Source organism: Phascolarctos cinereus, unplaced genomic scaffold (assembly GCF_003287225.1).
Source record: "Phascolarctos cinereus isolate Bilbo 61053 unplaced genomic scaffold, phaCin_HiC Scaffold_9;HRSCAF=440, whole genome shotgun sequence".
NCBI lineage: Eukaryota > Metazoa > Chordata > Mammalia > Diprotodontia > Phascolarctidae > Phascolarctos > Phascolarctos cinereus.
In genome coordinates, this window is record NW_027556402.1 from 110,928,736 (window position 1) to 110,955,939 (window position 27,204).

General features: G+C 42.5%; 1 protein-coding gene and 1 long non-coding RNA gene across 8 annotated transcripts in view; one reads left to right on the forward strand and one right to left on the reverse strand.

The window, feature by feature from the left end:
- Positions 1–3,869: 3,869 nt before the first annotated feature.
- LOC144455349 (uncharacterized) lies at positions 3,870–13,733 on the reverse strand. Of its 2 annotated transcripts, XR_013484064.1 has the most exons (5): positions 10,815–13,733; positions 9,833–9,888; positions 8,666–8,756; positions 6,013–6,329; positions 3,870–5,905 (listed from the first exon to the last, which is right to left on the reverse strand). It is a non-coding gene; the product is annotated as an uncharacterized LOC144455349 (long non-coding RNA). The 2 variants fall into 2 exon arrangements; XR_013484063.1 differs by having other exon boundaries at positions 9,833–13,703.
- An 85-nt stretch (positions 13,734–13,818) lies between these two features.
- SLC10A7 (solute carrier family 10 member 7) overlaps positions 13,819–27,204 on the forward strand; it is a 282,712-nt gene continuing 269,326 nt past the window's right edge. For 3 of the 6 annotated variants that reach the window (XM_020978290.2, XM_020978291.2, XM_078148544.1), the window contains exons 1-2: positions 13,819–14,152; positions 23,283–23,365. In XM_020978290.2, coding sequence (XP_020833949.1) covers positions 14,053–14,152; positions 23,283–23,365 — 183 coding nt within the window. In that variant the 5' untranslated portion in view covers positions 13,819–14,052. The remainder of the gene's footprint in view (positions 14,153–23,282; positions 23,366–27,204) is intronic. The other 3 variants (XM_020978288.2, XM_020978289.2, XM_078148543.1) reach the window with 2 other exon arrangements.

Here is a 27,204-nt window from a genome sequence, read left to right on the forward strand (position 1 = left end):
GTGTCCAGAGGAGGATAACCAGGAAGGTAAGGGACTTTATGACCATGCCATAGGAAGATTATTTAGAGAAACTAGGGACATTTGGCCTACAGTATAATAATCATGATAATAATAGCTAACATATAGCTCCTACTCTGTACCAAGTACTGCGCTAAGCACTTTATAATTATTATACCATTTGATCCTCATAACAACCCTGGGAGGTAGGTGCTATTATTATCCCCATTTTACAGATGAGGAAACTGAGGCAAATATGTGACTTGCCCAGGACGACATAGCTAGTAAATCTGAGGCAAGATTTAAACTCAAATCTTCCTGACTCTAAGCCAGCTCTGAGGGTTGTTAGATATATGCATGTGTACATGAGTGCATATATGTGTGTGCGAGCGTACGTGTGTACATGTATGTTTTGGGGAAAACTTGACATGGCTAGTTGTGAATGTTTAGAAGTCAGTCATGCGGAAGAGGGTTCCACCATCCTTCTAGTCTCCCAGGCTTGCAATCTCAGAATGGTCCTTGATTCTACATTCTCCCTCACCCCACATATCCAATCAACAAAGCTTGTTACTTCTACTCCCATAGCATCTCTCATGTAGTTACCACTCTCCCCTTGTCATTATCCACTTTAGTGAGCCACCATCATATTTTAAGCCCTTGTCACCTCTTGCCTAGACTATGGCCATGGTCTCCTAACTGGATTCTTGCCTCAAGTCTCTCTCCCCTCCAATTCATTTTCCATATAACTTGCCAAAGTGATTTTCCTAAAGAGTGGGTATGATCAGGCCAACCCCCTCTGCTCAATAACCTTCAATGGTTCCCTATTACCTCCCTATAAAATACAAATTCTAATTGGCTTTCAAAATCCTCCCCAACTTTGTACCAGCTCACCTTTCTAGCCTCATTTTAGATTACTCGCTTTCCTGCACACTACCATTTACCAAACTGGTTTTCTGGCCATTCTTCACACAGAGCACTCCATCTCTTGTCTGGGTACCTTTGGAATTCTTTCCCTTCCCCCACCTGCCTTATAGAATCCCTTGCTTCCTCCAAGATTCAGCTCAAGTACCCCTCCTACATGAAGCCTTTCTTGATCCCTCCTGCTCCAAGTGCTGTCCCTCCTTAAATTCATCATTCTGTCCGTATGTATTCCTCTATAAGGAATTGTAAGCCTTTTTTGTGTTTGTATAGCATAATAGTTGGCACATAGTAGGTCCTTAATAAATGCTTGCTGATCGATTGATTGACTGGCGAGGGTATATCCAGTTTGCTCTGGCTAACTCTCCCAGGAATTCTACGTGAAGTCTATTACATGGGATTAGATTTGTCTTGCTGAGGAGAGAAGTAGGAACAGCGAGCTTAAGTCACCACATGGCAAATTTAAATTTGATGTCAGAAACCTTCTTAAAAATTAGAGGTAACCAGAAGTGCAATGGGCCACTATGGGAAGTAGTGAGGTCTTCCACACTTCCTGTTCAAAGCAGAAGCTAGGTGATTCTCTTTTCTTGTCACATAAAATATATTCTTGTTTTGGGAACCAGTTAGACTCCAAGGCTTCTTCCAACTCCTAGATTTTGGAAGTAATGTTCTCTCATAGTTTATACGTCAACTGCATGAACCCTTTCCCCCCTCCCCCTTTCAGGAGACCATGATACTTGTCCAAAATTACCACAAGGATGCCAATCTTTACTTGGTTAATCTATTTTCTTCAGGCCATGAGGGAACAGAAACACCTACTCTTCTATAAAATTCCAGTTGTTAGAAAGAGCCATCAAAGCAGGGAACCTGAATGGGGTTTTCAAAAGGATATTCCAGTTTGAAACCCAGCAGGTGACAAATTCAGCCCTGCAGCCCTCTGGGGACTTGGCTACTAAACACCAATATATCCTAGAAACATTTATTTTGTAAGTAATGTTAATGATATTCGGAGAGCCTTATGTTTATTGTTGAACACTGCCATCATTTATTGATGAGTAATGGCCAATAAACAAAGCCCCCTGCCTCAACTCGAGCTTCTCGTCAGTGTTTATGGATTAGGCCCATTAGTCTCCTTTTGAAAACCACTGGGAGAATGCAGCTGGTGCCCAGCCTGAGCAGAGCCCCAGGAAAGCAGTGTCTGCCACTCAGGTGAAGACAAAAGAGGTGAACTTAGAAAGACGGCAAAGGGCTGTGACCACAAAGAACCAGTCAACTACTGTCACCATTACTCCCTAGTTACTATTCCCAAATATATAACAGCAGAATTGTGCTGGGGTGTGTGTGTGTGTGTCTGTGTGTGTGTGTGTGTGTGTGTCTGTGTGTGTGTGTGTGTGTGTGTGTGTGTGTGTGTGCGCGCGCGCGTATGTGTGTGTTTGTGTGAAAACTGGAGTCAGTGGACCTGAGTTCAAATTCTGGGACTGGAGCAAATTGCTTAATGTTTCCAAGCTTCAGTTTATCCATGTGCAAAATGTGGAGTTTGGACCAGATGAATTCTAAGATCCCCTCCTGCTCTGAACTTATGTTAGGGATGATATAATAGAAGGCATAGGTGGTTCTCCAGGAGAAAGTGCTGATAAAGCAAATGAGTAGTGGATATTTATATAGGATGTCCCCAAAATCTTAGTGGAGCTTTAGTAAACTTAAAGCTATGAATAGCTTAATAGATAAAAAAACCTTTTTTTTAATTATCAAGGACTTTCTTTTTTAAAATTAATTAATTTATTTTTCATTTTCAACAATCACTTCCATAAGCTTTTGAGTTTTAAATTTTTCTCCCAGTCCCTCCCCAAAATGGCATGCAATCTGATATAGACTCTACATATACATTCCTATTAAACATCTTTTCACATCAGTCATGTTGTAAAGAAGAATTAGAACCAACAGGAGGAAACACAAGAAAGAGGACACAAAAGAGAAGGAAAAAAAAAAGAGCAAATAGTATGCTTCGGTCTGCATCCAAACTCCATAGTTCTTTCTCTGGATGTGGATAGCATTTTCCATCATGAGACTTTTGAAGATGTCTTAGATCCTTGCATTGCTGAGAAGAGCTAAGTCTTTCAAAGTTAGTTAAAGAGAAAATTTTAAATGACAACAACAACCCTATTCCTTCAAAAGAGCTATTAAAGCTTAAAGCTGCACTAAGATTTTTGGGACACCCTGTCTAGTGTTTTAAGGTTAGCAAAGGTCTTTATCTTATCTCACTTAAGTGCCACAACAAGCCTGTGAGATACATACTAAACTTATTATTATACCTATTTTAAAGATGAGGAAACCAAGGCTCAAAAATGTTAAGTGACTTGTCCATGCAGGATCGCAAGGTAAAAAAAAAAAATTCAGAAGTAGGATTTGAACTCAGGTCTTCCTTGACTCCAAGTTCAGCACTTTACTGTGTCATACAGTTTATCGAAAATATCCTTTTCAGGTAAGTATGAAGATGTAGTTAAGAAAATGGTAAAAATGGGGAAAACTGAGGGAACTGGGTAGAACATTGCTGAAAGTAGAAGATTTTTGAATTTATGAGGGTTTGTTAATGAATTATTAATGAAGGATTTTAGTTATATAATTCCATTTATTGTTTTAAGAATAATAGGAATAGTGTTAGTCATATAATTTAAATTAATGGATATTTAGTAAGTACCTGCTATGTATAAGGTTGGGCAGCTAGGTGGTCCAGTGAATACAGTACCAGGCCTAGAGTCAGGAAGACTATCTTTATGAGTTCAAATCCAGCCTCAGATACTTTACTAGCTGTGTGACCCTGGGTAAGTCACTTAACTCTATTTGCCTCAGTTTCCTCATCTGCAAAATGAGCTGGAGAAGGAAACGGCAAACCACTCCAGTATCTATGCCAAGAAAACCCCAGATTGGGCCCACAAAGAATCGAACACAACTGAAATGATTAAACAACAAATGTTTAAGAAAGCATCATACTAGGTAATGAGGATATAAAGATGAAATTTAAAAAAAACCAACATAACAGTCCCTGCCTTCAAGAAGCTTACATTCTACTGGAAGAATAGAACATTTACATAGATTCATACCTATATCTATAGATACAGATAGATTTAGAGATGAAAGGGATAGATGTCATCTAATGTATTCCTTCCATAGTATAAATAAGGAAGTTAAGGCCTGGGGAGAATGAGTGAGCTGCCTAACGTCTTATTGGTAGTAAATGTACAAATCAATATTTGAATCCAGGCCCTCGACTCCAAATCTAGCTCTCTTTCCACTTTAATAATTTGAGAAGGGAGAGAACACTAGCAACAGGGGGGATCAGGAAAGATTTCCTTGTATAGGAGCTGATATGTAAGCTTCCATATCACAAAAGTGAAAAGAAAATGTCTATAAGCATATGTTTGCTCTCACATGCCCCTCTGTCTCTCTCTATAATGTATTTTTATGTGTTGTGGTTGGAACACTATCCTAAGGCTTTACCCTGTGCATCTTAGGCTAGTTTTTCCTTAAAAGACATAAAAATGCCTCAAAATGAATTTGGCTCAGGGGACGAAGGCTCAGGCTGTTGATCTGGCTTGCTAGTCAAGTGAATATAAAAAGCCAGGAGGAACTCCAGCTGGGTCCTGATGCTTGACTGGCAGACCATCATGGGCAACACAGAGGCTGGGGGGCTGTGCTCCGCTGAATCACTTCTGTGTCCTGACTGAATATCCATCCTCTGTATTTGTTGTTGTTCGCTCACGTCGGACTCTTCATGACCCCATCTGGGGTTTTCTTGGCAAGAATACTGGAGTGCTTTGCAATTTCCTTCTCCAGCTCATTTTACAGATGAGTAAACTGAGGCAAACAGGGTAAAGTCACTTGTCCAGGATCACATAGCTAGTAAGTATCTGAGGCCAGCTTTTAACTCAGAAAGATGAATCTTCCTGACTCCAGGCCCTCTATCTACCGCACCACCTAGCTGCCCCTTCTCCTTTGGTTAACTGGCATATCTCCTGAAACTGTTTCATTTCCTTCTGAGATTGCACCTAAATGACCAGAAGACTAGCCTAGTTAGACCTGGCCTATATATTATTTATTCCTATGAAATGTAAGTTCCTCATGGGGAGGGACCACCCTCACTTGGGACTTTGTATCCCCAGTTGCTTGAATTGCTCCTGAAGCAATTTAATAAATGCTGCAGGCGGCCTGATTTCAAAAGCTATAGCACTAGATTTTGCTAGTCAGTCAGTCAGTAGCATTTATTAAGCTCCCACTAGGTACCAGGCACTGTGCTCAGCACTGGGGGGTACAAAGAAAGGCAAAAGACATTCCTTATTCTCTAGGAGCTCACAGTCTAATCGAGGAGACAACATGCAAGCAACTATATGCAAACAAGATTATAAAAAAATATATATGTATATACACACACACACACACACACATATATGTATATATATACTATATATGTATATGGGTGTATATATGGGATATATATGTGTATACATACATACATATATATGGGATAAATTGGAGATAATCAACAGAGGGAAAGCAGGAGTATTAAAGGGATTACTAAGGGGGATTGCCACTTCTCCTACAGCATTAAATGGCATTTAAATAGGTCTGGCTCTGCCTGTGTCATCATCTGCACAATGTACAAATAAAAATCGATTTAATTTTTCACATGAGCATTTAAGACTTATGTTATTTTTCTTGGTTGTTAGCAAGAGTCTTCCTTTTAAAATTCTACATTGGCTCTCTCCAGAAGGACTGAGAGAGATGCTTTTTTTTTTTTTCTCAGACACGTGCTTCTTCTACACAAGTCACAAGAATTTTGTGAACTGGATGCCTTTTGGCTTTGGCAACGGTGCACCTCACCCGATTGCTTTCAAGCGCTCGCACTTGCGTATGTGCTCATTTCAAGAGAGCAGTGCAAATGTTTTGTGCAGGCAGAATTACATATCCATCGATCACATTAGGGAGAGCATAGCTGAAAGACAAACATACAATCGTGGTTTATCGAAATGGGAATTAGCTCAACCTAGTGACTACTCTGTATGAGAAACTTAACTTCAACAACTCTGAACAATAACTCACCATCTGCTCCTAAGGCAGACGAACCGCAGAAATAGACAGGCGATGTTCTAACTCATTCGATCCTCACAACTCCACGAAGTAGATGCTCCGTGGGCATCCATTCTACAGATGAAGAAACTGAGTCTGAGTGACTTGTGACTTATTCAAGACCATAAAACTAGTAAGAGGCCACCATCAATCATCTTGACTTATGTCTTGCCACCGGACCCCAACGACTCTGGAGGAGAGAGTGAGTTGATGACTTTGCGCAGCTCTGCCTCACTTAAATCCAGTTCACTCACGAGTCAAGACATCATCCTCATGGTGTCATTGGTCCTCTTTGAGAATGAAAGACAAACAACAACAACAAACTAGTAAACAGCGGAAGCAACATTTGAACGCATCTCCCTGACCCCAAGTTTAGTATTCTATCCATTGTGCCACCTAGCTGCTTCCTAAATAACTTTTTTTTTTAACATAAGGTCTAAGGAATTTATAGACTTAACATCTTTCAGTTTTGGTAAGAGTGTGTCTTGGAAAAATTTTCCCAATCCTTTAGTTTGTAATCCCTATTTCAAGACGGCAGTGTCCTAAACTCTGAGGTTTCATCCCATGCCTAGCAAACTGATGAAAATGACAAAAAAGACTGAAATAATGATACAGTGTCTACAGGGAAAAAGATAAACAGTGTTGGTGGAGCTGCATGACTTGATCCAATCATTCTGGTTAATAATTTGGAATTATGCAAGAAAAGTAACTAATTCACCTATTTCACTTTGAACAAGTCACTTCCTTTCTCTAGGACAAAACTTGCTCATCCTTAACATGAGGAGGTTAGACCAGATAATCACCGAAGTCCCTTCCGGCTTTGAAATTTTATAATTTTAAATTTCTCTAGGTCATCTAATCACTAGAATAATGGAAACCTACTCAACATTGTTGGGTCTCAGTTTCTTCATTGGTAAAATGAGGAGTTGGGATAGAATGATCGTGAAGGGCCCTTTTCACCTCTTAATCTTTGAGTTCAGGTATAATCTGGATAGGTCTCAAGCCATTTGACATTTGGCACTTTTTTGGAATATGAGGTGACTGACCCATCAGACTCATTGTATGTTCCGTGGCCTATTCTGGGGAGCAATGGGTAGCTGTCCCAACCCTGAGGATCTGGCTGAGTTTCTTTGGGGGGGCACCATTTCTATTTTTACTTAATTGTGGATTAAGGTATTTGGTCAGGTGAATTTGTGTTTGATGCACTTTAAACAACAGAAAATGACCATGACTGCTGTTTTTCCTGAACATGACAGCTCTCAAGCTTGCCTTTTTAAGAACCCCAGTCACATCTCATTAACAGTGCCAAGTTCTGTCCTTTGTTTTTGGTGCATCCACTTTTGAAATCCTTCCGTGATATTGGTATGCACGGTGTGTTGGCTTTTGTTTCTTCCACTCTTTCGATCCTTCATCACTTATTAATGACGCAGATTGTGTGATGAAGAGTTGTCAACATTATCATCTTTCTATATTTACAGGTATAATAACAGCATTGAAGTGGGTTTGTCATCTAATAGCCTTTAAATGATCTCTCTCTTTCTGGCTGCATTTCCCCTCCATTATTTACTGCGCCTCCCAATAGCTTATCATCCGAGGCTGTCTACTCTTCCCTTTGTTCTTAATTTCCTGAGATAGCTTTCCACTGAAGAGACTGAGAAAATATTAGATGAAGAGATTCCACAAACCACGGGAGTATGAGGTCCTCTAGATAGAGGCACATTCACATGCCATAGGTTAAAAAAAGAGATGGTATCATGACATCCTCCAAACAGAGAAACACGTGGCTTCTCGCTGTGGTGGCGCCCCAGCTCATACCCAAGCAAAGGTATTTTCCTGTAGAACTTTCATCAGCACTTACAGAATGGAGGCTAGATGCTTAAATTTCTGTGCAGTGAATGTAGGCAGCATTTCCCAGTGTGAGTGTCAAATATCTCTCTACATTTCAATTGGAATTCTTATAGCTCTGGAAATATTAGTGTAAATTATGAGAGAGAAATATTAGATAATACATAAGCTCATATATTTAGAGCTGGAAGAGCCCTTGTTCAGTCATGCCTGATTCTTCCTGGCCCCATTTGGGGTTTTCTTGGCAGAGATACTAGAGTCGTTTGCCACTTCCTTCTCCAGCTCTTTTTACAGATGAGAAAATTGAGGCAAACAGGGTTAAGTGACTTGCCCAGGGTCACACAGCTAATAAGTGTCTGAGGCTGGATTAGAACTCAGATCTCCCTGACTCCAGGCCCTGTGAAGTGGTTACCTAGCCAGAGATCATCTACTCCAGTCCCATCATTTTATAGATGAGGAAACTCTTCTCTAAGGCCCAGAGATGTTAGTTAAGTTTCCATTATTCTAGTGACTGGATGACTTAGAGAAATCTAGAATGTTAGAGATGAGAGACCTTAGAGATGGGTCTAGGCCCCTCCTGTTACAAATGAAAAAACTCTGGGTCAGAGAGAGGAAGGAAGGAAGGAAGCATTAATTAAGCTTCTAACATGTGCCAGGCACTGTGCTAAGCACTGTACAAATATCCCATTTGACTTTCATGATGACTCTGGCAGGTAGGTGCTATTATTACCCCTATTTTACAGATGAGAAAACTGAGGCCAACAGAGGTTAAGTGACCTACCCAGGGTCATACAGCTAGTTGAGTGTCTGAGGCTGGACTTGAACTTGGCTCTTCCTAACTTCAGGTCTAGCAGGTCTATACACTGTGCCATCTAGCAAGAGACAAAAGTAGTCTTGCATAAAATGATACAAGTAAATAAGACAGATAATGACAGACAGATAAAACACTAAATACTTAGTATGTACTAAGACTGCATTAAGCACTAGAGATACAAATTCAAGCAAAAATAAAGAAAATCTCTGCCCTTGAAGAGCTTACATACAATGGGAAGATAAGACATGCGAAAAGGGTCAGGGAAGGAGGCCATCGAAATCTGGAAGGGTCTTTAATCCCTGTAAGGCACACTGGATTTATTCACATAGACAAGCTCTTGGACATTTATTCTGTTTATTATTTAGGCAGCACTGTTACATTTTCATATTCTGTTCATACAAGCAAACATTCCACTGCAACTGGCAAAATTATTCAACATCTTTGTTATTCCTGTATCTAGAAAAGAGGGGATAGTCTAGTAACTTCTTTCAATGATGATATAACAAAGCTAGTGGGGCCATCTCCAGTCATCCTGATCCATATCTGGCCACTGGACCCAGATGGCTCTGGAGGAGAAAGTGAGGCTGGTGACTTTGCATAGGCCTCCCTCACTTAAATCCAATTCACTTTCAAGTCATGGTATCATCTTCCTCATGTCATGGTCCTCTTCAAGAATGAAGGACACACAACAACAGCAAAGTTAGTAATTTTCAAATGTGCAAAATGCATCCCAGCTTTGAAACCACTGTTTTGGAAACAGAGTCACAGAATCTAAGAATAAGAAGGGAGCTCAAAGGCCATCTTGTCTAATATATTGGTAAAAAATTTCCTCTGCAACAACAGGGTATTCGGTAGTTTCCAAAAGCTGACAAGTAGTCATCCAGACTTCCCTTAAATAACTGGAGGGGGGACCCATGGTCTGCCCAAGTTGCCCCTCCCTTTTAGAGAGCTCTAATTGAGGGAAGTCTTTCCTTCAATCAAGCCTACACTTTCCACCACTGCTCCTAGTTCTGCTTTCTGGAGCCAGCCAGAAGGCTGATCCTTCTTCCATTTAAATACTTGAAGACAGCCATCATCCTCTCCAATCCTCCCCTCCCAACCCCTATCCCCCAACACCCAAGGACTCTCACCAACCTGGTCATTCTCCTCCAGACATTCTTCAGGTTATTGTCTTCCAAAAAACTTGGGACCTACATTTTAAAATACTTTATAGAAAAGTCAATAGCTACAAACAATTCTTATATATAAAGAACAGTGGGCTACAGTGTTTTGCTTGCAAAAATCTGCATGCAACAAGTGGCCGAAGAAACTTCATTTTAAGAAGGTCATGATCAGACAAGGAGTTGGGCTGTCATACAAACTGTAATAAGTTATCAGGACAAAAAAAAATAAAATGAACCAACTGGGTTGTGATTATAGCTAGGACCTGATTAGTGAGAATAACGAATCCCCTTGAAGTGGTTACATGTATTCAAATGTACACTATTTGAAGTTATAATTATGTAAAACACAGTCATTGCTTCCAGCTCAATGAAAAACATTGTTTGAACTATTCATGAGTCGATTAATGAGCATTTATTACATGACCACTTTGATTTGAGAACCTCAGAGGGTGTTTCCACAAATGATGCTATAAGTTTGTCATTTGGTACAGCAGAGGGATAGATCTGAATCCCTGCTCTGCTGCACAGTACCTGAGTGACCTTACATAGGATGCTTCACCTCTCTGGGTCTTATCTTCCTAACTTGTAAAATAAGAGGTTTGGACTGACCTCTCAAGTCCCTTCCATTTTTAAAGCCTATGATTTCATTTGTTGATTGATTGATCTAAATCTCTTAAAGGGACTTAGTGAGGTATAAAGGAAGGAATATTGGCCTGAGAGTTGTGAGAGATGTGGGTTCAAAACTAGTTAGGAAGGGCAGCTAGGTAGTACAGTGGATAGAGCACCTGCCCTAAAGTCAGGAGGACCTAAGTTCAAATTCGGCCTCAGACACTTGACACTTACTAGCTGTGTGACCCTGGGCAAATCACTTAACCCCATTGCCTAGCAAAAAGAAAAAAAAACTTATTAGCTTTGTGACCCTGGGCAAGTAATTTTCCATTTCTGGTACTTACCTATAAAATGAGGGGGGTGGTCCCTTTAGGGTCTATTCAGCTCTAGATCTGTGGTCTTAGGAAAGTTCTGAGCTACCACACAATTCTCCAGTTTGGGTCCTAAACATATGGTAGAAAAATTTCTCTAATAAATGGATTTTTGCCCAGAATGGAATATTTTTTTAAGCATTCAGGAAGTTGTTAACAGGAGTAGGTTATCTTAAGGTGATCAGCTAAATAACTTTGGAATACCTCAAATTACACTTGAAGTGAAAACTGGCTTCTGGAGGTTGGCCTTTCTTTGGTGCACATGCAGCAAGAACAGGCAAAGGAAACCTATTGTTTTAATTCCTCCCTGTTTCTTTGCAAGTAGCATCCTTCTTGATGAAGACGAAGTCTTAGAGTTGGCGAAGTTTGGGAGTTGTCCAGTAAAGATCCGTTTGAAGCCATGAGAGTGAGACTGCCAATAAAGGGAGTGGAGAGAAATGCACTGAAGCCACATTCTTGAGAATCATCAATAACTGGTCATAAAGGTCAACCTGGGAGAGTACTGACACCTCTGAAGCCAAAGTCCGATGGAAGTCAATTTGAAAGAGCAGCCAGCACGTCACAGAGAAGAGACCGAAAAAATGTTTACTGTATTTGATGATTAAGAAATCACTGATGATCTTGGGCAAAAAGTTTCAATGGAGGGGACAGAAAGAAGCCAGCTTCTGGGGTAGTGTAGTGGATAGTGTTGGACCTGGAGTCAGAAAAGACTGAGACAAGCTGGCATAGATACTAACCCCCAGAGGCACTGGAAAAAGTGGTCATCTCTCAGCCTATTTTATTCACTGCCTTTTCTTCTTCAAATTTATTTAGTTTTAGTTTTCATTCATTTTTATAAGATTTTCAGTTCCAATCCCTCCCCCAGGCAGCATGCAATATGATATCGACTATACATGTACAATCACAGTAAACATATTTCCACATTAGTCATGTTGTGAAAGAAGAATCAGAACAAAAGGGAAAAAATCAAAAGAAATAAAAAATAATATGCTTTGGTCTGCATTCAGATTCCATAGTTCTTTCTCTGGATGTAGATAGCATTTTCAATCATGAGTTTTTTGGCATCGTCTTAGATCACTGTATTGCTGGGAAGAGCTAAGTCTATCAAAGTTGGTCATTGCACAAAGTCACAACAAGTACAACTTTCTCCTGGTTCTTCTCACTTCACTCAGCATCAGTTCATTTAAGCCTTTCCAGGTTTTTCTGAAGTCTATCTGCTCGTTATTTCTTATAGCATTACGTTCATATACCACAACTTCTTCAGCCATTCCCCAATTGATGGGCATCCCCTCAATTTCCAATTCTTTGCCGTCACAAAAAGAGCTGCTGTAAATATTTTTGTACAGATAGGTCCTTTCCCCTTTTTTATGATCTAGTAGTATTCACTGCCTTTTTTGAGAGAAGGGGTAAGTGGGGGAAGAGACAGATGCATTGTGGTTTGGACCTTTATTGTAATTATTAGGGACAGCTTCGAAGATTAACTCAAAAGCTATCTAAAACAGACACCTTGTCCTAACATTCCAGGTCACCTTTGCACACTCCCATCCTGGCATTAACCCAAGTTGGGTACTATACACTTCCCTGAAGGTATGGACTGTTTTTCATTTTTGTCTTTGTATATGTGTGTGTGTGTGTGTGTGTGTGTGTGTGTGTGTGTGTAAGGGGGGGGCGGTAAGACTAGAGCACAGAAGGCTGGCCTTTGAGGCGGGTAGACTTGGGTTCAAGTCACATACACACTGGCTATAAGACTCTGGGAACGTCATTTAACTTCTTAGGGTCACTACACAACTCCCTATGACTATAATTTACTCCACAGCCAATCTGCTTTAGTGGAAGGAGTTTCCACACTGAGGACTTCCTAATGACATTAGTGAAAACAACAATGTACTTTCTACCCCAAAGAATCCAAGCCTTTTCCCCCCAGCAAGACTCCTCCTTTTAAAATTCTACATAGGCTCTCTCTAACCAAAGAACACAGTCTCTAGGGCAGTGCCTGGCCCATTGGGATTGGGACTGGTTTTGCGAGTTCAGTGGTATTGGGAATTCCCCAGAGGTGCAGCTAGGTACCACTGGCTCTACAGCTTACAGCCTTAGAGTTTCCTTAGAACACTGAGGGTAGTCCTTTAATAAAGTAATGAATGAAAAAACTTAAGCTTTTCCACCGGAAAAAGGGAAAGAGCCTTTCCAAACTCTGTGAAGGGCTATTCTGCAAATGCATGGCCCGCCGGCTGCACGCCAGCAAGAGCGTCAGGGGGGTACCGGCGAGGGGTTCCCACGACGGGAGCCCGGCTCCCCTCTGCTCCTCCTCCCTGGTCCAGCTAAAGGCTGCAATGCGATGGCTCTCCAGCACCTCCAATGCATTACAAAGAAAACGTGGTCGGGCTCCGGTTCCGAGGGCTTCAAGGCAACCCACTCCCGGGGAAACCTCTTCCACGCCAAGCCAAGGAAAACACGGGTGCCGGGTATCAGGAACTGCAAGCAGGAGTCCAACCCTCCTCGCCGGCTCCCACGTCAAAACGCCGGACGTCAGAAGAAACATTGTAATGTATCAAAACAGCGCACCCCGCGAATCTCCCCGGCAGCTGCCGTAGCTGCAGCTGGATTTCCCCTCCCCCAGTACCTACTCTAAGTCAAATAAAACCAGCCCTCCCTTTCCGGGGCCTCGCGCAGTGCCAAAGCAGGACCAGCCTCCCCGCGGCTCAAATTGGGGCTTTCTCTCCGGCTCCGAGATATCGGTTGCAGCTGCAGCGCCTCGCGCCCTCTGGTAAAGCGTCCCGAACCGGCTCCCCGCCGGGACAGGCAGCCCGGGCGCACCGGACCTCGGCAGCCCCGCGGGAGGGAGGAACAGGGAGAGCGCGTGCGCGCACGCGCCGGGCCCCCAGCCGAGTTGCTGCAGCTTCCCCGAGCCCAGGCCGGGCTCCGGCGGTTGCCTTTGCGAGTCTATTAGCAGGCGCGTGGTAGCGATGGCGGCTCTCGGGGAGACTTCCCTGTCACTGGATACTACTCCTCCCGGCCCGCCGGCGGCGGCGGCGGCTCCACCCCACCTACCCCCGCCCCCCCTCTCGCCTTTAGTTTACAAGTAGCAATTTCCCTGGCTTGTGCCGCGGGTCGGAGCGAGCCCGGGCGCGCGCCGCGGGGCGGGCGGGCGCAGCAAACAGTCCCTGGAGGAGCCCATCAGCGAGCACCCAAACCTCCAGCCCAGCAGGCCACCATGGGGCTGCGGGAGAGGCTGACCAAGGAATGGTTCATGTTCTGCATCGTGCTGGTGATCGTGCTGGCGAAGATGGATCCGTCCGTGGGGGCCAAGGGCGGTGAGTGCGGCCCTTTCCCACGACCCACGCAAGAATCCAGCCCCGGGAGGGAGGGGGGCGGCGCTGCCAGAGTGCACGCACCCCGCCTCGGGAGGGAGGCTCCTCGCCTTAGCTTTGCATCTTGTTCGAGGTTATCCCGGGAGAACTAATCTCTCTCTCCCCCACCCCTATCCCCGTGGGGGCGTCGGGTGTTTCACGTGGACCTGCTGGAGCATCCGACTCCTCCAGTGTCAAGCAGCTGGGGGGCAGACCTCGTGTGTAACTGACCCGCGGATCTCAGCATGAGAGCCTCAGCCAGGAGCCAGAACCCGTCGGGTGGGATCTGGGGTTGCCCTGACTCCTGGGGTCCCTGAAGGTTTCCACCACGTGGAGACCTGAACTTTTTCCACCTACCCTGTTGTGTGCCGGGGAGGTCGGAGGAGAGGAGGAAAATGTCCTGCCCTCCACCTCCAGGCTTCATTGAAACCTTCAGGCAGGCTGACACGTTGCATACTCCTGCTGGGACACTACTTCCGTGTGTTCTCCTCCCCGGCACTGCCTGATTCCCAGCTCAAGCTACTAACTCACAGAGATTATCTGTGTCTGCCGCTTTGTGCCCAGCTTCTGCTCAGTCGCTAGACGGAAAGGCTAGCTCTGCTTCCCAAGAAAGCCTTTGCAGAGTATGGATATTAATTGGTTAATTAAACCTAGTCAGGTTGGAAACCAAGTCAGATCCCAGATAAGGGGAGTCTTGTATACGCGGAGCTAATAGTTAGAAGTAAATCTCATTAGTCCCCCTTATCTCCTCCTTCTCTTCTGTTCTAATGGTAGAGTGTGGCTTAGTAACAGATAAAATTACACTTTTTATCTAATCAGTTTTTCCCATTCAAGAAACTCAAACTTAATTTCAGTATTTTATGGGTCTTTTTGATCCAGTGTGTTGGTGTCTAAATTTCATCTGGACATGTGACATCAGAATGCTCATTGGAAGGTATTGGTGTTGTTTTGATAAAAGCACTGTTAGAAATGAATGAAACCTATTTATTGATTCCAGTCAGCACCAAAGTTTTTTAGGTAACTCCACCCCCAAGTTGAGAAGTAGGCTCCCTGGAGAGCTTCTTGAAGTAGACAGCACGGTAAGCCTTATAGAGAGAACCATGCTTTCTGTTTTCATCTTCTCTAGTATTAGTTACTTTACTAGGTTTAATTTATTATTCTAGAATAACTATGAGCACTAGTTCATAGGAAGGAAGTAGAAGTCTGAAGAAGAGATATGATTTGCCAGACAGTAGGACTCTTACACCAGAGATCACTCATTAGAACTTTTGTAACTGTGGGAAGCAGGGCTGCCATTCCTTCTTTCTGTGGGACCCAGAAAGTACCACCGACTTCCCTTTTGATAAAGATTCTCTGTGACCTTTAGGCAAATGCTGTAATTTTTATACCAGTTTCTGTAAAATGAAGATCATAGCTTTACCTCTTGGGTGATAGGACTTGGAGTCAGGAAAGACTGTTGACAATTACTAGCTATCTGGTCTTGGGCAAGTCACTTAATCTTTGTGAGTCTCAGTTTCCTGTTCTGTAAATTGCACAGAACATACCTCTGCAGGGTTGTTGTGGAAGATTGAGTGAGATACTGTAATGTATGTAAAATGCTTTGCAAATCTTTAAAGCCCAGGTAAAGATCAGCTATTATTCATGAGAGTTGGATGTGATGGTGGAGAAGGGGTGACTTTTATAGCTTGAACTGAAATGTCTCTAGTCAAAAAGACCAGTTTTAAGTAGATTATATGAAGCACAGTAGATCCTGGATTCACTTTGCCTTGTGTAGAAAGTACCATCTTAAGTGACATCCAGATGCCTGGGTTGTGACTTTGGAGGAAAACTTTAGAAAAGTCGGTGGGGCCATTCATAATGGGAGTCTCCTAGGTGGGTGTTGACTTATTTCTAAAGCAATGTGCCAGTTTCCTGAAAGGGACACATACTAGCTGGGAAATAAATGAGGTCTATAGTGAATCTTTAGAACGTGACATGAGAGCAAATCTTATAGGACCAGTGTGACTTCCAAAGTTAAAAAAAAGACAAAAAAAAGACAGTGTGAATTGTATATTTAAGTCATGTAGAGACTAAGTGGAATTAGATTAAACTTTCTCCCATCTTAAATACCATGTTATATTGGGCATATGTTGACCTTAGCATCTGTTCCCTTAGCACTAGTTGCATGCAGCTATAAGGTACATGTGCATATTAACACATTTATAGATATGTATGCATACATGTATGTTACAGGTGTGTAAATATAAAAGATAATGTATATGTATATATCACATATGTCTCTCTATAAAATGCCACATCTGCAGTAAACAGATGAACAAAGCATTAAACTTGACCAACTTGTAATTTCTTTGTTTCCTAGTCACATAATATTCACTTTCTAGAAATAAAGAACTTCATTTTTTTTGTTGTTTGTATTGTTGGTCAGAGAGTGGGATTGAACTAAGGTGATAAGTTAACATAGTTTAAGATTAGTTTTCTCCTTTTCCCCTCCCCCTCTATTCTTCAGCTCTCTAATGAGAGCCAATTTGCTTAAACATCTCAGCCACTGTAAATTAAACTAAATTTTAGGCCTCCAAGTCACCTACCAAGACAACCCTTGGGAACTGGGAGGGAAGGAGTTATCATGTATGCTTGACACCTGCCTCTCATATGGAGAATGCCTTTTGGAGGGTTATATTCATTTCAACAAAAGCCTATTATAGTAAAACAACTTAGATATCTCTCCAAATAGAAGCCTGATTGTTAATTCATTTGTGAAAAGTCTTGGTGGATGGCCATATTTCTAATTTTTGTAATGAGTATTTGGTTTCGTCTCTAATGAGGCTTGAGATTGGGTCCTGGATGTACATGGTGTTGTATGTTTACTTTCAAAGGGGATTAGGATGCCTGCTATCTAATTTGTTTTGAAAATAAAATGGCTAACTTGCCATAGAGTACTTTCAGGTTTACAATGCACTTTAGATACTTTCTGTTCCTAACAATCCTGAGAGGAAGATGCTTCTATTATCTCCATTTTACAAATGAGGAAACTGAGGTAGACACATTAAGTGACTTGCCCAGAGAGTCATGCTCAGCTGGTAACTGTCTGAGGCTGGATTTGAACTCGGATCATCTCGACTCCAGGTGCACCTAACTGCTCACAACCGCCCTGTGAGTTAATTAGAATAGAGGTTAGTATTCCCATTTTACGTAGAAGTAAAATTAGAGGCTGCCTGCCGCCGTTGGGCCAGTTGCTTAAATTCTTTAGGTCTCCGTTTCCTCTTCGGTAAAACTAGTGAATTGGAGTTTAAGATTTCTTCTGACAGTTTCTCTGAAGCTAAGTTGAGTGGCTTCCTGGAGCAGAAACCCCCTCAAATAGCACTCAAATGCCTTAAGTCTTAATTCAAAATGCCCCTCTTTGGATTTTTAAAAAGTCACATAGAACAAAGATGAGAACAGTGTGCCATATTACATGCAAATGTTATGTAGCTGCTGGATACAAGACATATCAATAGAGTACTGGGCTGCAGTCAGGAAAGCTTGAGTGTGTGTCTCCTCCTATCACAGTTAACTCCCTTTGTGACCACAGGCAAGTCAGGTATTCTGGGCCTCAAGCAACTCTCCAAGGCTGTAAGTTGTAGATGCCTTCTGATCTGCTTCCCTGTAAGGAGCTCTCAGCAATGAAAATTACAGGTCCTTAATGCAGCCGGTTCCCAGTTGTAGGTCCTTGATATAGTGATATCCTGGATGTGATCTACCCTGTTCAGAAGTAAGGGAACATTGATCCCTGACCAGCATAGAGCTTCCCAGGTATGTTCCACATGATGCCTTCACAGAAGGAAAAAGAAGGCTCTTTTCTTTGGAAATACAGAGTAAGTTTCTGGTTTCCAGCCTCAGATTTAGTTAGGTTGAATGATTACTATGAATAAAGCATGAATTCTAAAAAGGAAGCTACTCTTTTTTTTTCATTTACAAGTCTGTATTGCAAAAAAGCCAGCTTCATGCTGTGGGATTGTGACATAGACACTGTAGCAGAATATGTTAGGTTTCATTGAGTTGCAGAGTTTTATTCAGTGGGTACTTGCTGGCTGTGACCTCCTTATAGTGCTAGTTGACCCACAGTATGCTGAGGGTATGAAAAATCCACACTTCTTTGCTCACTAGAAAGTATTGTGAATTTAGTGGGCTTATGCCTACGTAGGATCAAAGAATTTTAGTTTAGACGACCTTAGTTGGTCAAAGAGTGAAAAAACCATTGATTAAGTGCCTGCTGTCTGCTAGGCATCATGTTAATCATTGTGGATACAAAGAAAGGCAAAAGAGGAACCCTGCCTTCAAGGAGCTTACAGTTTAACAGGGTAAATATCTATAAATATTTAATATAAATATGTATAAATACATATAAATATAAATAACAAATATATATAAGCAAGTTATATAAAGAATAGTTAGGAAATAATTGAGAGAGAGGGAAGGCACTAGAATTTAGAGGGTCTGGGAAAGGCTTCCTGTAGAAGGTACGGTTTTAGTTGGGACTTAGGGGGAGCAGCTAGGTGGTGTAGTAGATAGAGTACTGGCCCTAGAGTCAGGAGGACCTGAGTTCAAGTCCAGACTCAGACACATAACACTCACTAGCTGTGTGACATCGGGCAAGTCACTTAACCCCAATTGCCTTACTTAAAAAAAAAAAAAAGGAAGCCTGGGAAAGGCAGAGATAAGGACAGAGAGCGTTCCAGTTATGGGACAGCCAGAGGTGAGTATCTTGTTTGTGGGACAGACAGGAGGCCAGTGGCAGTGGATTAAAGAGTGTGTGGTAAGGTATAAGAAGAGTGGAAACATAGAAGGCTAGGTTATGAAGGGCTTTAAACAGCAGAGGATTCTGTATTGGATCTTGTAGGCAATACAGGGAACCCCTGGAGTTTACTGAGTAGCAGGGTGGCATGATCGGACCTGCACTTTAGGAAAATCACTTTGGTGGCTGAATGAAGGATGGAGTGGAGTGGGCAGAAACTTGAGGTAGACAGATTCATCAGCAGCTATTGTGGTAATCCAGGTGGGAGGTGATGAGGGCAGTGACAGGTAAGAAGGGGACATGTTCTTGAGATGTTGCGGAGGTGAAATCTATGGCCTTGGCACCAGCTTGGATGTTGGGGGGGGATGAAGAGATAGTGAGGATTCCAGGATGGCTCCTAGTTTTGAGCCTGATGGACTCGAAAGATGGTGTTGTCCTTTAGAGAAGGTAGGAAGAAGGGGGAGGGTTCAGGGGAAAAGATAACAAGTTTAGTTTTGGACATGTTGAATTTAAGATATCTGCTGAATATCCACTTTGAGATATCTGAAAGGAATTTGGAAATGTGAAGACTGGAGATCTCCAGAGAGGTTAGGGCAGGATAGATAGCTGTGGGAATCATTAACATAGAGATGGTAACTAAATCCACGGGAATAATGAGTGATGAGGTCACTAAGTGAAGTAGTATAGAAGGAGAAGAGAAGAGGGCCTAGGACAGAACTCCTAGGGACGCCCATGGTTAGATGGTGTGATCCGAAGGAAGATCCAGCAGAGGAGACAGAGGAGTGGTCACATAGGAGGGTAACCAGGAGAGAGGGGTGTCTAGAAAACCTAAGAGAAGAGAGTATTAAGGAGGAGAGAGTGTCAGTGGTTTAGAAGGCTGCAGAGAGGTCCAGGAGAATGAGGATTGAGAAAAGGCCATTGGATCTGGCAACTAAGAGATCATTGGTAACTTTGGAGAGAGAAGTTTAGGTAGAAGCCTTGTAAAGGATTAACAGGAGAGTGAGAAGAAAGTGGAGGCATCCACTGTAGGTGACCTTCTTAAGGAGTTTAGTTACTAAGGGCAGCAGAGATATAGGGCAGTAGTTATTGGAGATGGAGTGGTCAAGTGAGGGTTGTTTTTTTTTTTCAGGATAGTGGAAACATGGGCATGTTCGTAGGCAGCAGGAAAGATAGGAAGAGATTGAAAATAATTGGTAGAGTGGAAATGACAGGGGTCAGTTTGTTGGAAGAAATGGGATGGAATGGGATCTGTTGAGCATGCAGAGGGATTAGCCCTTGGTAAGGGATAAGGTCACCTCATCATATGAGAAGAGATGCTAGAGATGGTGGTAGAAGGCATCTGAGTGATATGAGATGAAGAAGAGGCAGCTCACAGTGAGTGGCCTTGATTTTTTTTTCTGTAAAATATGGATTCTCAGCTGGGACAGGTAGCCATGAGAGATATGAAGAGACACAAAAAGTGAGTTGATTGAGAGAGCTATAGTAGGATTGTGCAGCCACAGTGAAGGCGCATTTGAGGTTGTGTAACACAAATTTGCAGTGGGCCCAGTCATAATGGTTGTGTAATTTTCTCCACCTTTGTTCAACATCTTGTCTATAGTAGTGAAGGTGGTGGATGGTGGGAGTGATCCAAGGCTGAGGCTTGGCAGGGCACAGTCAACAAAACGTTAAGGGGGCAGGGGTAGGACTCAGCAGAGGAGAGGACAGTGTAGAATTGAATTGGTTCACCAAAGGGTCAAGATGGGGAGAAGAGAAGAGAGTGGGTAATAGAGGAGAGAGCCTGGGAGAGTATTGAGAGGTCGAGTGATTGGAAGTCACCGTGTAGACAAAGAGTTGGGTTTGGTAAGGGAAGGAAGAGGGAGAGATAGAAAGCCAATAGAATATGTTCAGATAAGAGAATTTCTAATTCCTGAACATGGAGGTTGTTCATTTGTGGGTAATGGTGAGATCAAGGGTATGACCATCTTTGTGTATGGACAAGTTGGGGTGGAATAGGTCATGGAAAGTGAGTAGGTTAAGGACTGAATGGTTATAGGGTGTTTGAGGGAGAGCCAGTATTGATATTGAAATCACCTAGTATAAGGACAAGAGTGGAAGAGGAGAGAAAAATTGTGTACCAGACTTATTGAGGAAGTAAGAGGAGTAACCTGGAGGTCTATAAACAAAGGCTATTAGGATTTTGATTGGTCAGTAGAGATGAAGGACATGAACCTCAAAGGAGGAAAGGTTAGTGAGTGATGAAAGTAGGGGGAGGGCCTAGAAGTGGCAGTGGGGAGCAAGGAACAGCCGTTCCTAAATACAAAGTCCATACTTCTGCTATAAGAAAGCATACTCCTGCTTCCTTACAAATGATGAGTGGTATTATAAATGTGTGTCAACAAATGTTTTCTTTGTTTTACCCTGAGGACAGAACTCTGTCCTAGGGCTGTGTGTTATACAGAGATGAAGTTTCCAGGTAGCGTTTAATAAATAGACAAAGAACTTCTGTATCGGAAAGGCCTGGATTCAGGACTTGCCTCAGACATTTCCTAGCAGTGTTACCTTAGGCAAGTCAGTTAACTTTGGTTAGCCCCGGCTTCCTCCTCTGTAAAAATCAACCCATCAACAAAGCATTTATGAAGTGCCTGCTGTGTGCCAGACACTGACTTAGTGCTGGAGATGCAAATGCAAAAAACTGAAAATCTTTACTCTTTAGGGGTGTGTGTGTGTGTGTGTGTGTGTGTGTGTGTGTGAATAAATAGATAAAGAACAAGATAGTTTGGGGACAAGGGCACTATTAATTGGAGGGATAGGGAAAGGCTTTGTGTAGAAGGTGGTTCTAAAACTGCCCAGGACTCTGTGAGGCAGAGATGAGGAAGGTGTATATGGCTGCTATGGGGATGACCAGTGCAGAGACAGAGAAATAGAATAGCACCATGTATTAGGGACAGAAAGAAGACTAGTTTGGTTAGATTGCAGGCTGCTAGAAAGAGTAGAGTACAATGTGATTGGAAGGAGAGATTAATGCCAGCTTCTGAAGGGCTTTAAAAGCCAAAGAGAGGAGTTTGTATTTTATCCTAAAGGAAGTAGGGAGTCATTGTGGTTTATTGAGTAGGGAAATGCCATGGTCAGACTTTCACTTGAGAAAAGTCACATCGGCAGTGTTGTGGAGGATGGATTGAAGTGGGCAGAGACTTAAGGCAGGGAGACCAAATAGGCTATTCCAGTAGTTTATGTGATTGAAGGTAAGGGCCTGAACTAAAGTGGTGTCTGTGTGTGTGTGTGTGTGTGTAGAGAGAAGGAACTGGATGCGAGAGATGTGGAGGTAGAAATGGCAAAATTTGACAATTGACCCGGATAAGGGGCGTGAGGGAGAGGGAGGAATGAAGGGCGGGGTGAAGTTACAGATCTGGGAGCCTGGAAGAATGGTGGTGCCGTCATCAGAAATGGCAGTTTGGAAGAGGAGTGGGTTTGGGAGGCAAGATAATGGATTCTGTCTTGGACGTGTGGAGTTTGATATGCCTACGGGACATCCAGTTTGAAATATCCAGTAGGTGGTTGGTAATGTGGGTCTTGAGCTTGGGGGAGCAACCAAGTGTGGATATATAGATTTGTGAATTGTGTGTAGAGACAATAATTAAACCCATGGGAATTGATGAGGTCACTCAGAGAGAGAAGAGAGAGAGAGAGAGAGAGAGAGAGAGAGAGAGGAGAGAGAGAGAGAGAGAGAGACAGAGCATAGGGAGGGGAGAGGAGCCCAGGACTGAGCTTTGGACTTCAAAGAAAGCTATTTGCTAGACAGGGGAGGAGGTGTTCTGTGAGTTATTTTCTGGTCCTGGGATTTATGTTGGTAAGTAGCTCCGTAGTCTTTCTTCTGCCATGTCTAGTATTTTGGAAGATATAGTTGAGATCAGCCTGTTTTGGTGAGGAATTGGGAGAATGCCCTCAGTGCTCATATTTATGTTCTGCCTTCTAATCCTGGGAGTTGTTGACCAGATAGTTCTACCCCATAAACTTTTGTTGTTGTTTTAGTGGTGTTCAACTCTTCATGACCCCATTTGGGGTTTTCTTGGCAAAGACACTGAAGTGGTTTGCCTTTTCCTTCTCCAGTTCATTTTACAATGAGGAAACTAAGGCAACCAGGGTTAAATAACTTGCCTAAGGTCACACAGCTAGGAAGTATCTGAGGCCAGATTTGAACTCAGGAAGATGCGTCTTCCTGACTCCAGGCACTCTATCCACTGTACCACCTAGCTGCCCAAACTGCAAGTTCTGTGGGAGTAGTGCATCACTTTTTTATATTCATTCTCTCCCTTTCTCTCTCTCTCTCTCTCTTTTTTTTAGGACCACTGAAGCCTGAAGTGACTATAACCTACATTGCTGTTTCAGCCATATTCTTTAACAGTGGACTGTCACTAAAAACAGAGGTATTGTCAACAAAAAGGGGACGTGAAAATGAGGAGTCAGGAAAATCTAACGTTAGTCATCTGTTTGGCCATTGAATAAACCTATCTGTAGTTGGAAGTCTATAATCATAACAACAATAATAAATATCTCTCATTTAAGGAGTGTTTGTGAAGAGCTTTACAAAGCTTCCTTATCTCACTCACTGGATCCTCACAACAGTGCATAGCCACTACAAGTCTTAGAGTGTCCCTACTCCCAATTGATGGAAGAGTATAAAGTGCCTTAGTATGAAGTGTCATGCTTCAGTATTAGTGAAGATGATCTGTGGTAGTCCCTTTTTTGGATCCCAACAAAAGGGGCTTCATTACCAAATATCCTAGGAGGCCTGTAGGATGGTCGTCTTTTCATTGGATTTATTTTGAGTATGATTAATGTAGTAACAGGACTAAAGGATATCCTGGACCCTTGCTCACCTTATGATTAGAATTGCCTTCTAATCACAGGCCTTGCAAAGAGCTGAGTTTTAGCATGTTTGAGCTGCTAAATGCAGGTCCCTGTAACTCTTCTAGACTATTTGTCTGGACTCAGGCTGTGTAAGTGGTGCTTCTTATAACTGACATTTTAACCCCTGGATCCTAGATTTAGAGTGGGAAGGACCTTAAGGTCACTTAGTCCACTTTATAGGTTTTCCGTGGACTCACCATTACTTGTGGTGGCTATGTTTCTAAATGTTAGTCCATGTTTTAAGATAAATAAGCAAACAAACGAATATATTTTGTTGTTGTTGTTCAGTCTTGTCTGACTCTTTGTGACCTCATTTGGGGTTTTCTTGGCAGAGGTACTGGAGCGGTTTGCCGTCTCCTTCTCCAGCTATTTTACAGATGAGAATACTGAGGCAAACGGAGTTAAGTGACTTGCTGAGGCAGGCAAGATTTGGACTTGGGTCTTCCTGACTCCAGGCCCAATGCTTTATCTACTGAGCCACCCAGCTGCCCCAAATGAATATATATGTATCTGTGTCTATATACATAGAGAGAGAGAGAGGCAGCATGGCAAAATGGTTAGAGTGCTGGGCTTAGCAGTTGGAAGACCTGCTTCAGACAGTCACTCACTCATTGTGTGTGCCTAGATGAGACATTTGCCCTCTGCCTTGGTTAGGCAAGTCTTGGTGTGAATAGAGTGTTGGATGTGGAGTGGGAATCCTTGGGTTCGTATCCTACCGCTAATACTTATGAACTGTGTAACCCTTTAATCCTCAGTGTCTTTATAAATAGTACTCTCTGACCATGCACTAGTTATTATCCAGTCTTCCTGTATAAAATGGGAATTGGGAGGTAGGTGCCCGAGGCCCCTTCCAGCTCTAAGGGTGGGATTCTACTAACTTATAAATGAGTTGTGACCTGCCTGGGCAGAGGGAGGCTCCCGAAGATGCTGTCTGTACTCATGTGTCTTCCTTATTTTTAGCCCATGTTAAGTCACAGCCCATTATCTAACGGGTAATAGGTATTGCTTCCTGGTGATCTAGGTGTTTCTGGGCAAAGAAGTCTCTAAATGTGAAGATGACAAGAGATATTTAAGTCAGAAAGAGGAGTCTCTACTTGAAGGGGATAAAAATCTGAACAGTAGAGAAAATTTGCTCTTGAAGAAATAGTTAAGAGTAATTGTTCTGTTATAAATCAGTCAACTGAGGAAGCTCCTACTATGTATTAGGGCAGCTAGCTGGCAATGTGGATAGAGCATCAAGCCTGGAGTCAGGAAGGCTCATATTTGTGAATTCAGATCTGGCCTCAGACACTTCTAGCTGTGTGACCCTAGGCAAGTCACTTACACCTGTTGGCCTCAGTTTCCTCATCTGTAAAATGATCTGGAGAAGCAAATGGCAAACCACTCCATATCGTTGCCAAGAAAATCCCAAATGGGGTCACAAAAAATCAAGCACAACTGAAAAATGACTCAACAACAACAACTGTGTATTAGGCATTGAGTCCCTGCACTCAAGTAGTTTATGTTCATTTGGGGGAGACCTTATATATAAGCAGATACAAAGTAGATATAGGATATACAGAAGGTAACTTTGGGAAGGAGGAGATCAGGAAAGGCTTTGTCAAAGGTGATGACTGAGCTGAGATTTGAAGGAAATACTGGCATGCGCATCCTTCATGTAAACAGAGACTTCTCATGCCAGGGAACGATACTTTAAAAAAACACTCCATGCTTGTAGATGTCTAAGATTTTATGTGTGGTGAGTATCTGCAGGTATATTAGTTAGCACACAAATGAAGGGATCCCGATGGATGCTCACAGACAAAGACACTTCTGTGAACGTCTGAAATGTGTTCTACACAAAAAGCACTTTGGAGGGCTGTTCTCTTGGTCTCAGAATCTGGGGCGCTGGGACTTAAGAGAAAGCCATTGGCCACCAGAATGGCACTGTAGGGATATTGCTGTGAGCTCTGTCTTCCTGCCTGGCTAATCCGGATTTGCAGAGCAGCTCTCCTCAGACTCAAGGTTTTGTCCTAAAATGCATCCCTTGCTGCCTGGTTAATAATATAGCTGTTATATTTAGTGGCTGGAGCGCTGGGCCTAGAGTCCGGAAGACAGGTTCCAATCTGGCCTCAGATACTTACTAGCCACTTGACCCAGGACAGGTCACTTAACTGCTGTTTGCCTCAGTTTTCTTATCTGTAAAATGAGGATAATAAATAGCATCTACCCCCCCCAACCCCCATCCCAGAGTAATTGTGAGGATCAAATGCTATGTGGGTAGGAGATGCTCAAGAAATCCTGGCTGGCTTGACTGCTTCAAAGCACGGGTCCCCTCAGGGCTTGTTTGCATTGGCTGTTCTACTTCTGTTAATCACAGGTTGAGCCAGTGGATTGCATTTTCAGTCTCTGTGTATGTAAAACAAGAATAATAATAGTACCAACCTCCCAGGGTGGTTATGAGGATCAAATGAAGTTAACACATATAAAGTATTTTGCAAACCTTAATATACATTGTGTGTGTGTGTGTGTGTGTGTGTGTATGTATAAATGCTAGCTATTATTATTGATAAAATTTTGTATTTTACAGATTTTTAAAAAATATGTGAAATCTCATTTTATTCTCTTGATTATGTAAAATGGATATGGAAAATATCTGACATTGGGATGCTGTAGCAATCTTGAAAATGCTTCAACCTCCATTTTAGTTTCTAGGCCCAAGAAGTAGTACCATGGACTGCCATGAATCAGTGACTTGGTAAACATCATGCTGGACACCACATTGTTTCACTTCCTTGGCGTGGGTCCCAAGGCCCAACCTAGATTCCTTTTTTTGGTATGTTTAAAAATCCAGGGGATTTCATTTGAATGAAATTGATTCCCAAAGTGGGTGAGAATTTGTGTCCTTTGGGTCTTCTCTGAAGTAGAGCTTGGGAGCTTTGATCAGGTCTAGAGATGTCTCTGGTCTCATCTTTGAATAATAATTATTATGATGATTAATGATGATAATGATTTTTGTAGCACTTTAAGGTTTGCAAAGTGCTTTTCATATTATCTCATTTGAATAACAACAATGTAATAATAGCTTGCTTTTCTATAGTACCTTTAACGTTTGCAAAGCACTTAGCATATGTCATCTCACTGGATTCTCATAATAACCCTGTGAATCATATGCTGTTATTATCCTCACTTTACAGATAAGTCACCCAGGATAACAGTTAATAAATATCTGAAGGAAGCTTGGAACTCAGGTGTTTCTAATTCCTAGTCAGGCACCGCCTTCTGGTTGGTTGGTGGGATGGGTGTCAGATGGAAATTCTGCTCTATTCTGGTAAGATTCAAGGGGCCTGATTTCCCAGGGGTCCTTCCTTCAGTG